The sequence below is a fragment of the Ostreococcus tauri genome (genome assembly GCF_000214015.3).
Source record: "Ostreococcus tauri WGS project CAID00000000 data, contig chromosome 12, whole genome shotgun sequence".
In the NCBI taxonomy this organism is placed as follows: Eukaryota; Viridiplantae; Chlorophyta; class Mamiellophyceae; order Mamiellales; family Bathycoccaceae; genus Ostreococcus; species Ostreococcus tauri.
In genome coordinates, this window is record NC_014437.2 from 517,524 (window position 1) to 527,938 (window position 10,415).

At 60.8% G+C, this 10,415-nt stretch overlaps 6 protein-coding genes across 6 annotated transcripts; 4 read left to right on the forward strand and 2 right to left on the reverse strand.

Annotated features, from left to right (window-relative positions):
* Positions 1–2: 2 nt before the first annotated feature.
* Positions 3–554, forward strand: OT_ostta12g03080 (Protein of unknown function DUF4281; the record flags this gene model as incomplete). The annotated part of the gene is made up of 1 exon (XM_022982924.1): positions 3–554. The coding sequence occupies one exon, from the start codon at positions 3–5 to the stop codon at positions 552–554; it is 552 nt and encodes a 183-aa protein (XP_022840142.1).
* An 8-nt stretch (positions 555–562) lies between these two features.
* OT_ostta12g03090 (unnamed product) lies at positions 563–1,354 on the forward strand (the record flags this gene model as incomplete). The annotated part of the gene is made up of 1 exon (XM_003082409.2): positions 563–1,354. The coding sequence occupies one exon, from the start codon at positions 563–565 to the stop codon at positions 1,352–1,354; it is 792 nt and encodes a 263-aa protein (XP_003082457.2).
* Positions 1,355–1,458: 104 nt separating this feature from the next.
* On the forward strand, positions 1,459–1,776 carry OT_ostta12g03100 (Ribosomal protein S16 domain; the record flags this gene model as incomplete). Its single annotated transcript, XM_003082410.1, has 1 exon — positions 1,459–1,776. One exon carries the CDS (start codon positions 1,459–1,461, stop codon positions 1,774–1,776), a length of 318 nt encoding a protein of 105 aa, XP_003082458.1.
* Positions 1,777–1,909: 133 nt separating this feature from the next.
* On the reverse strand, positions 1,910–4,291 carry OT_ostta12g03110 (Vacuolar protein sorting-associated protein 33; the record flags this gene model as incomplete). Its single annotated transcript, XM_003082411.2, has 1 exon — positions 1,910–4,291. One exon carries the CDS (start codon positions 4,289–4,291, stop codon positions 1,910–1,912), a length of 2,382 nt encoding a protein of 793 aa, XP_003082459.2.
* Positions 4,292–4,701: 410 nt separating this feature from the next.
* OT_ostta12g03120 (Ribonuclease H-like domain) lies at positions 4,702–6,936 on the forward strand (the record flags this gene model as incomplete). Its single annotated transcript, XM_003082413.2, has 1 exon — positions 4,702–6,936. One exon carries the CDS (start codon positions 4,702–4,704, stop codon positions 6,934–6,936), a length of 2,235 nt encoding a protein of 744 aa, XP_003082461.2.
* A 37-nt stretch (positions 6,937–6,973) lies between these two features.
* OT_ostta12g03130 (unnamed product) lies at positions 6,974–10,315 on the reverse strand (the record flags this gene model as incomplete). Its single annotated transcript, XM_022982925.1, has 1 exon — positions 6,974–10,315. The coding sequence occupies one exon, from the start codon at positions 10,313–10,315 to the stop codon at positions 6,974–6,976; it is 3,342 nt and encodes a 1,113-aa protein (XP_022840143.1).
* Between the last annotated feature and the right edge of the window lie 100 nt (positions 10,316–10,415).

Genomic DNA, 10,415 nt, shown 5'->3' on the forward strand with positions numbered 1-10,415 from the left:
CGATGCCCATCGCGTTCGACGTCGATCGCGCGTTCGATCTCGCGTGCGCGCTCACCGCGATCGCTTGGCTCGCCCTCGCCCTCGCGGCGGTGCTCGAGGGACGGGCGCGGCGACGCGATTGGGCGTCACCGGAAGGCGAACGGTCGCGAATCGGAGACGACGACCGTTCGCGCGCCGAGACCCTGCGCTCGATCGCGGGAAATATCGCCCTCGCGGAGTGCGTCGGGTACGTCGCGCTCCTCTCGTCGGCGCTCGGTGAGATCGACTGGACGCGGGCGTCGTTTCGCGATTTGCGCGGCGTCGGCGCGGCGTTCGAGTCGCGTCGGGCGTTGTGCGCGGGGTGGGTGCATTATCTCGCGTTCGATCTCCTGCTCGGTCGACGGTTGATTCGTCGCGAAGGCGAACGTGGGGTGCCGGTGTGTCTTACCCTGGGCCTCACCGCGCCGCTGACCCTGCTCGCGGGACCGGTCGGGTACGTGTGGAGCGAGACGTTCGCGCAGCGCGCGCTGGGACGCGGGAAAGGGGGGCAAAAGTCTCCGTCGAAGCGTGAGTGAGAGCGACGATGCGCAGAGAGTACGATATTGTCTTGCGAATCGGGTACGTCGGCGTTACGGCGCTGTGTGGGATGATGTTTGTATGGATTTGGGTCGCGCCGGGAAGTTGTTCGACGGTTTTCAACGCAATCGAGGACAAAGGTTTCGCCACGGTCTCCGACGGTCTGGTGCCGCGAACGCTCATCACGAAATACCGAAAACATCTCGCCGTGTGCGTCGCACACGTCTTACCGGCGAGCGTTTGGTCGGCGATAGCGCCGTTTCAGATTCATCCGGCGGCTCGTAAACGTTTCCCGCGAGCGCATCGCTACGCGGGACGACTCTTTCTCATCATCTCCGCATCCATGACGTACGGGTACTATCTCATCAACAAGCGCGGTCTGCACTTCCACGCGAACGATTTCCCCACGATTCCCGTGGAGGAGCGCGCGTCGTTTTGGATTGATTACGGCGCCGTCGGACTCTCGTTCGTGCACGTCGAGCACTTCGGCGCGATGTGGTTCGCGTTCACCGCAATGCGAGCGTACATCGCCGTCGCGACGCCGCCTAGAAATTTCACCGCGCACAGGGCGTGGACGTGGCGACACATCGCGAGCGGTCTCGCCGTCGCGCTTCAGCGCGTCTTCCTATTTATCCATCACGGCGCGTTTCGCGTCTTCGGCGCAACCGCCTCGACGCCAGAGCTCATGAAGCCAATATTCAGCGATTCCCTCGTCTACGGCGGCGTCTTCGCCGCTGTCTTTTGCGAGGTGTGCATCTTCAGGGCGCATCCAGCGCGTGCGCGTTTTAAAACGTCCTGATCACCGTCCGCGCTCTCGCGCCGCGCCGCCGCGTCGCCGCGCCGCCCAAACCCTCCTCCCCGCATCCCCGCACCGCACTCCGCGTCGTCCGCCGTCGTCGCCCCATGCCGGTGCGCATACGACTCGCGAGATTCGGCACGAAGAATCGCCCGCACTACCGCCTGCACGTGTGCGACTCCCGGGCGCCGAGAGATGGAAAACATTTGGAGATTGTCGGTCACTACGACCCGATCGCGCAAAAGGATGGACACAAACACGTCGGTTTACGCATCGATCGCATAAAGTACTGGTTATCGTGCGGGGCGCAACCGAGCGAGACGGTGGCGAGGCTGTTGGGACAGGCGGGAATCTTACCCGCGCTGCCGAGGCGGGGTGGGGGGAAGGCGACGGCGGAGAGAGGGTTCGCGGCGAGCGGGACGTAGAGCCGACGGAAGAAAGCGGCGACGGCGAGGGAGGCATCGCGCGTCGCGATGATTTAGCGAGACGTATGACGGCGGAGTACGTTTCTAGTAGAAGTTTTGATGACACATAGCGAGCTTAGCGAACGCGAGCGAGTCACAGGCGGATCCGTTCTCCGCGTCCGGCTATCTCGTCGACGCGGAGACGCGTTTCGAGACGCTCGATGTCCTCACCGCACGTATCGATCAACGCGTCGCCTTGGAATATCTTCGTCGTGCCGATGACAAAGTTGCATCCACACTGCCGCTTTTTCGCCAGGTGACGCAAGCACGCGATCTCGGCGTATGTGACGCCGCCGATGAAGAATACCATAACCGTCGGTTTCGGCCAGAGCTCATCTTTACCGTCGAGCGGGGCGGCTTTCTCACGTCTCTTGTTGAACTCGCGGTAGCTCACCTTTGAGTTGACGGGGCGCCCGTAATCGTTTTCCCCCTGTGTGTACTCGAACAACTCCCCGGGTAAGTGTTTCAACAAGTCCTCGCCCGAGTTGTTCGGAGCGATGGATTTCCACGAACCGCGCGTCGCGGCCTCGACGAGCCTCACGCTCAAAGGCGCGTATCCGGACGATGAATAAGCAAAAGTGATATCATTTGGCTCCTCCGATCCGTCCACGCCGTCGGCGATGAGCTTGAGCGGTTTTCGCATCTGCGCAAATCCCCGCGAGCGCTTCTTCGCCGTCTCCCGATCGACAAACAATCCCGCGGTTTCCAGCGCCTCGAGCTTGAGAAGAATCTCCGGACCGAACGCGTTGAACAGGTCCGAAAAGATTTTTTCGTGCATCTTCGGTGGGAAGCCGTTGAAACACACGCACGCTAACACGACCATCCGCAGGCACGGTATCGCCTCGTCGCCGCGATAAATCATCGTCTCGAGGTGATCCATCACCGTCTGCAAGTCTTCCCCCTCGACGCACAGTCTCTCGCATTCGAGGCGATTTTGGAACCACTTTTTCTTCGTACAATCAATCAAGTACTTGGCGAGCGTTGCGTGTAAGTCCAAGCCCGTTCCCCCGATGTTCGCCTTGATTTTCTTCACAAAGTCGCCAATCTCGCTCACGTGTTGATCCTCAACGTTCGATCCTTTAATCGCGTCGTAATCCTCCTTGATGGCCGTCGCCAGGTCACGGATCACGTTACACGCTCGACCAAAGTTCATATCACGTATCTGATCGAACAGTCTGTCGGTGTTGTTGAGTTTCGGTCGCATCGCAATCGGCCCTGCTTTGTGCGCGCGAGCGCGCACGTACTTTTCTTCCCGTTTCGCCGGATCGTCGGTTTTCACGACGTCCTTCTTTTTTCCATCCCCATCGAACGCACGCTGTGGAATCGCCACCGCGCCCTTTTCGATACCCAAGATTTCGTCAATCAATCCCTCGTACGTCAGCTGCGTGCACAGCGGAGTCACCATATCGACGTCTCTGTCGATGAGAACGATCATGTCAATCAGAGAGTCACAGTCGACGCCCGGCTCGACGAACGCCGGTTCCTCGATAACGGGATCCACCCCCAAGCGCATCTCGAGCAATAACTGCGCCACTTTGTGCGCGACGTCGCCCTTGCCCTTAACCACGGGCGCGAGCCCGGTGAAATCGCGTTGTAATTTGTGCAGCGCCGCGGCGACGTAGTACGCGCTCGCGTGCCATTCCTCGGTGACGATTTCGCTGTACGCCTCGGGATACTCCATCGTGAACACGTCCGGTTCGAGCGGTACCAAATCGCATTCGCACTGCACCATGGTGACATAGTCTAGGGCGTGAAGATCCCGCAGAGCGTGCTCGCACATCTCCGTCACCCTCGGCGCGCACAGGACGTACATCTTTGGCAGCGGTGGAATTTCAGGAAATCCATCCGCGTCTGGATTCGCGTTGGAACTCGAATCCGATTCCTTCCCACCCCTCTTCACGCCGCGTCCGGTTGCGCTCGCGACGCGCGTTAATAACCCCTCGACCGCGCTCGTCGCTCGTTTCCCCCTATCCCTGCTCGCCACTTCTTCCGCGCGCGCTCTCAACGCCGCGTCCCTGCGTCTTCGCACCGACCGCACGTGTTCCGCCACCGTCACCATGTTCGCCAACTGCGGTCGACACGCGAAGACGATCACCGTGGAATCATCGCTCTCGGGAATCTCCCCCCACGCCTCCAATCCGTAAAACGTCGTCACGTTCGCCTCGCGTCTCAACCGCGTCACGACATCCGGCGAGCACCGAATCAACCCATCGCGAAACGACGCATCCATCGCCAACGCCGTGCGCGCGATCGAGCCATCGTCACCACCGACCGAATCGCTTCCCTCCCCGAGCGCGCGCACGGCGTCGATCACCGCCCGCGCGTTCGCCCGCGCGAGTTTCGGCGCAAAGTTATACGACGATGGATTATTCAACAAATGATTCCACGCCGTCGTCGTCGACGTCGACGCGGCGTCCCCATCGCGCGCGTCCAGGTCGCTCGTCCCTCGCGTCGGCCCGGACGCGGGCGCGGGCATCGTCGCCGCCGTCGCGCGCGCGCGTGTGCGTCGACGTCGCCGACGACGCACGCGACGCACGACGTCCTATACAGAGGTCTCGCATCCCATGTGCGCGCACGCGTCGTGACGTCCGTAAACGTAGGGTTCAGCGGACATCCCATCGCGGCCGCGTCGCCCCGTCGTCGTCCGCGGCGTCGCCCGCGGCGTCGCGCGCGCGCGCGGAAGAAGTGGGCGTCCGCGGCGTCGTCGTCGGCGTCCGCGCGCGCGAGATGGGGCCCGACGCGAGGACGTGGGATGCGTCGCGGGTGAGCGATGGCGATGCGTCGGCGGCGGCGGTGGACGACGCGCGCGACGCGATGCGCGCGGCGTGCGCGAGAGCTCGCGCGCGGGGGGCGGACGTGCGCGCGAGTGACGCGCGATACGAGTCGATGACGAGCGAGACGTACGCGCGAACGCTGGCGCGGACGCGGGTGGGGATTCGCGCGGCGATTCGCGCGGCGACGGGCGCGAACGCGGACGACGACGACGGCGCGTCGTCGGATGAAGACGGAGAGACGATGTTTGAGGTGATGCGGGATGTTTTGGACGCGCGATGCGATGCGGTGGACGCGTGCGTGATGCTGGCGCGGGGGGATGATGGACGCGGCGCGACGGCGGCGACGGCGGGCGACGCGGGCGGAGGCGCGTCGCGCGGGTCGAGACGGGACGCGACGTCGACGCGACCGCAGGACGCGTTCGAGGATGCGGTGGATAATAGATTAGAGAATCACTCGCACAAGGGATTGATGCGACCGATTGGGTTCGATTCGTACGAGGATTTCGAGCGAAAGGCGCGAGAGGATGCGTATCCCGCCTTTGCGCGGGAGAGCGGCGGGACGACGCTCCCGACGCCGATGGACGACGAACACCCGCTCGTGGTGGTCGACACGGAAGATGCGTTAGAGGAGCTGGCGACGCATTTGGAGCAGTGTAAGGAGTTCGCGGTCGATCTCGAGCATCACTCGTATCGATCCTTCAAAGGTTTCACGTGCCTGATGCAAGTGAGCACGCGCGAGAAGGATTTTGTCGTCGACGTCTTGGCCCTGCGCTCGCTCGTGCGCGATGCGCTGGGGAAAGCGTTCGCGGATCCGAACACGCTCAAGGTGATGCACGGCGCCGATAACGACGTGCAGTGGCTTCAGAAGGATTTCGGCATTTTTGTCTCGTGTCTCTTCGACACCGGACAAGCCGCGCGCGTGCTCGAGCTCCCGAGCAAGGCGTTGGCGTATCTCCTTCAGCACTACTGCGGAATCAAGGCGAACAAAAAGTTTCAGCTCGCCGATTGGCGAGTGCGCCCTCTCACGCGCGAGATGTTGGATTACGCCCGAGGGGACACGCATTACTTGCTGTACGTGTACGACGAGCTAAAAAAGGCGCTCGCGGCGCGAGGAGAAAATTCCATCGCCGCGACGCTCACGCAAAGTCGCGACGTGTGTCTGAAGAAGTACCTCCCACCGACGTTCGACGAGGGCTCGTATTACGAAGATTTGCTCAAGACAAATAACTTGACAAACCTGAACGACCCGCAGTTGGCGGTGTACGCCGCGCTGTTCAAGTGGCGAGACGCCGCGGCGAGAGAAGCCGATGAAAGTCTAGGATACGTCATGCCGCGCGAGCTCATGCTTCGTTTGGCGATCGCCGCGCCATCAACGAAGCGCGCGCTGATGGAGGAGTGTCGAGGACAGGTCCCGCTCATCGCCAAGCACGCCGAGACGGTGGCCGATTTGATTTCTCGAGCGCGCGCCATGGGAGCGCCGAGTTTCAAGCCGTCTCTCGTCGATCCCGTCGACGTGACCGCGGTGAGGACGACGGCGAACGTCACGGAACCGTCGAACGCTACGGGTGTCACCACCAATCTCACGGCGAGCGTCGCGGAGACGACGGAGCAGCCGGAGCGAGCGATGGCTCCCATCGCCTCGGCGCCGACGAACAAGACCAAGCGCAAACGCGGAGGGTCGATGGCGGCACTCATGGGAGGTCACGTGACCACCGCGGCGTCATCGCCCGAGATCATTCCGATGCACGAAATATTCAACGTTTGGGGTGATGATGCGGCCCCGGTGGTGGGGACGAACGCGGTAGCGACGGTAACCGCGGCGCCGAGCGCGGCAACCGCGGCGCCGAAAGTGGAAGACTCGCAGCCCGCGCGACGTGCGGAGATTGAAATACCCGGGTTGGGCATCCGGGTTCCGGCGCCGTTTCGTAAGGCGGGGTCAGATTTGCCGTTCACCATGCTCAGCGCTGAGCCTCACGTCGTGGAGATGTCTCGCGCCGACGAAGCCGCCGCGGCGCGCGCCGAACTCGAGGCGCGCAGAGCGGAACGCATGCGAGGCTACGACGAGAGCGACAGCGACAGCGATAGCGAAGACGCTCGAATCAAGGCGGATCTACTGGCCACGGCGGATAAGTTGAACGATCCTGCAAAACGCGATTCGTTTACGAAGCTCGCGACCGAGCGTTTCGGCGCGTCGGGCATCGAGATGTTCCTGCGCGAGGAGGATCAGGGTCCGAAGAAGGGTTTCAACGAGCGCTTCAAGTCGGTTTACGAGGAGCCTTTCAAGGCTGGACCCAAGAGCAGAGCATTTCCAAGATCGGGAAATAGGTACACGACGTTTGATAAATAGAAAAGCTTTGTATTTTACAAGATTTTTTAGCATCCAGTTAATAAATCCCAAAGGATTCTCGAACGTTGCCAGAGTTGTATGCGCCGAGCTTGGCGACCGATTGCGGTGGCTCGACGTCCTTGTCGTGCGCGTCGTGCACCAAAAACTCGCGAATGATTGATTCGATCTTTTCGCTGACCAGTTCCACCGCGGCGCTCGCCAGGACGCGCTTGTGCCACGTGGAGTTGGTTCGCAAGTCTTCTTCGTAAAACGCCAAACACTCCGCGCCGATGGTGTCCCATAACCCTCTGAGAACGCCAACGAGAGCGCGACGCTGCGGAAGTTTCCTGTCAAGCGATATTCTGATGCCATCGATGTAGGTAAGGATGGGCGCAACGACGGAGTCGACGTCGATATCCTTCTTCGGTTTCGCCTTGACGAGTCTATCCCTCAACGATGGGCCGCATTCGTAGACGCCGCGCACCGCGCGTCGCAAGTATCCGTTGTAATGCGCTCGCAATTCTCCGAGCGTCTCGGTCAATACTCGGCCGAGTTCATCGGCACCGACACTCCCGCCGGCAACCGCCCAGCTCGTCAAACGCTGACCGACCCTGTCTTCCTCCGCGCGACGAATTTCCATTGACTTGAGAGCGTTCAGCGCCGCAGCGAGCGGCGGCGGAATACCGTTGTGCGATGAGTCTCGAGACGTTAGGCGCTTTGAAACTTGCTGAGACATCTGTTGCGTTCGCTTCGCCACGGAGGCGACGCCCTCTTTCATGCGACCGATATTGGTAATCCAGTTGCCCTTTCGCGCGTGCGGCGACTTTGTGTTGTCACCATCCTCATTTGGAATTGCCAAGTGTTCAACCGTCTCCGCGATGTGTTTCATCAGCAATCGTTCAGCACCGGCAAGAACTTGCTCGAGCGCGAGCGCTTGATCGGGCCATCGCGTGACGATTCGTTCGAATCCGTTCAACGCTTCATTCATCGCGATGTAGCACTCATCAATGGCTGGACCAATGACGCCCTTCGAACTCAGCACCGCTTTGCAGCGCATCTCGAGCCGCTTCTTCGCGTGAACAATCCAGCCGTCGATGTGGGATTGCCAAATCGAGCGAGTATCGAGTTTGAGAGCTATGAGTCTTTGTCCCTCTTTCTCTTCTAGAGACGCGCTCGCTTGCAAATGACACGATCGTTCAATGCAATCCAAGACGTCTTTGCAAGGCGGTCCGGGCGGCGCCGCCGCCTCCAACGCATCCTTGAAAGTGGCCGCCACGTCTGTGCAATATATATCAGCCGTGACAGCGGGTAACGAAAACGCTCCGGGAAACGACGAGGCGTTCTGAATCATTCGGTCGATCTCGAGCTCATTCTTCAGTCTTACGCAAAGGTCGCCGATGGCTACGTACAACTGCATGACGAGATCCTTGTTGTTCACCACCAACTTGCGCTTCTCGTTGACTTCGATCGCCTTGTTTCTCTTGAAGCACTGACGAGCGGCGCTCGTCACCTTTTCAACGATGATCTCAAGGGATGCGTTTGAGCTTGGGTCTCGTTGCAGCGCCTTGAACAAGTCCAGAGACACGTAGAGCGCCGGCGCAGGAACGACGGGCGAACCACTCTGCCTGATGCCGTCAAAATCGCACTCGTCCAGCGACTTGTAGTTTTCGAAGCAAATACATACGAGTGTCATCACAGCTGATCGAATACCGTTGAGCATTTGACCTTCGGTTGCGCCGAGCGAGCCCTCGGCTTGTTTTCTCAGAGCCAAGTGCAAGTGCTGTCGAATGAGAGCCAAGCAATCCGCCGTAGGTGTCGCCACGGCTAATAGGTGCTGAATGTAACGCAACGAGGAGTACGTCTCGGTCACAGCGTGACTTCGAGCGAGTTCTGCAAGGAGTACTTCCCACCCACCGTGAACGCGAAGTCGACGCCGAGTGAACCCGAGCGCGCGAAGGGCCGCCGCGAGGGCGAAATCGTACGCGGCCTGAGGCGTGAGTGCTCTGCTCGCTTCTGCCCAACCTTGCGTAGAGCGGTCGGGCGCCGTTCCCGCACCCGGAGGCGCTAAAATCAAACCTGCACCGACCGCCGTCTCGAACACGACGCTCAGTTTCACTTTACCCTTCTCATACGTGTCCTCGTAAGCCGCCGCTTGTTCAGTTGCCGGTACTTGCACGGTGACTGTCAGTGGAAGCTCGACGATTCCAACCTCTGACTTTCTACACAACTCGTCTAGGCCAATCTTCGCGGTGGCAACCTTCTTTTCGAGTGGAATCTCGACGATGAAATCGGTATCATCTCGGCCCAATGCCAGACGCAGTGGCGCCTGTTTCACGGAGAGTTCGACGCACGCGTCGCTACTCCCCTCGCCGCCTTCCGTGCGAATTGTCATGCGCTGCCCACGGGCCTCAGTGGGCCGTTGCCAACCGTGCTGACGCGGATCCCAACCATGAGTGAGCTTTTTGAGTCCTCTATCGATGATCTCGACCTCAGTAGCAGCGACCGTGATCGCTATCCAGCGTCCCCCTCCTGCACCAGCTAGCGCCGCGTGACCGCGGAGCGCGTTGGGCGCCACGAATCCCTTTTCCGGCGTCACTCGAACTTTCGGTTCGGGAGTGCGTGGCATGTCCGAGCCGATGCCAACCAAAACTCCATCTAACCCGAAAGCCCGTCGAAGCTCAGCACATCTGTCGTTGACAAAGTACAAGGCTGTTTGCAAATCAAACTTCTTCTGTCCATCGAATGACGGCGGGTCGAGCGATCGTTCAAGGCACGTCTGCATGCACGCCTCGTAAGCGAGAAGACGGGCCCGCTCCTCACCTAGCCAAGGACCGAGGTAACACTCCGCCGCTGGTGGGAGCTCTGGTCCCTTGCGCTCGAGAGCGAAAATTTTACCCTCCTCGGTGTCTGCTCGAAGCGGTCTGGGCATTGTGGCAACCGGACTACCAAAGTCGCCACCGCGCTTGGACGATGCCTTCGCCGACTCCTTCGTGCGTTTCGTCATCGTTGCTCCAATTTCGTTTGGTACGTTCTCGTATCGGCTCGGGCTTAGCGGCGCCTTGTCGTGAGAGCGCTTCTTCGACACCGACTCTCGCATCGCTGTCGTTGCGGTTGGTGCCACCTGGCGGCTCGGCAGCTGCTCGGCGGCGTGAACGAACGACCCACCCCAAGGATCGACCGAAGCCGTTGCGAAGGATTCGATGGAGCCGTGGATAGACGCGCGGTCGTTTGACGAGCGAACGTCGTCATCGCCTCGCATACCGGGCTCGTTTGTTCTCGTCGAGAGCGCTCGCGCGCTCTTCGCGCCGTCGCCCGTCCGCGCGTTTATTTTGTCCACCTCCTCTCGTACGATCCCCATTTTCGCCGAACGTTTGGCCTCAGCGCGGGATTTCTTCGCCATCGCGCTCAATGACGCGTTCTCCGCTTCCTCCTTCATCGCTCGTGTCTTCGGACGTCCTCGCTCGTTTTCGTCGACGTCTCCATTCTCGCCGCCGTCGCGC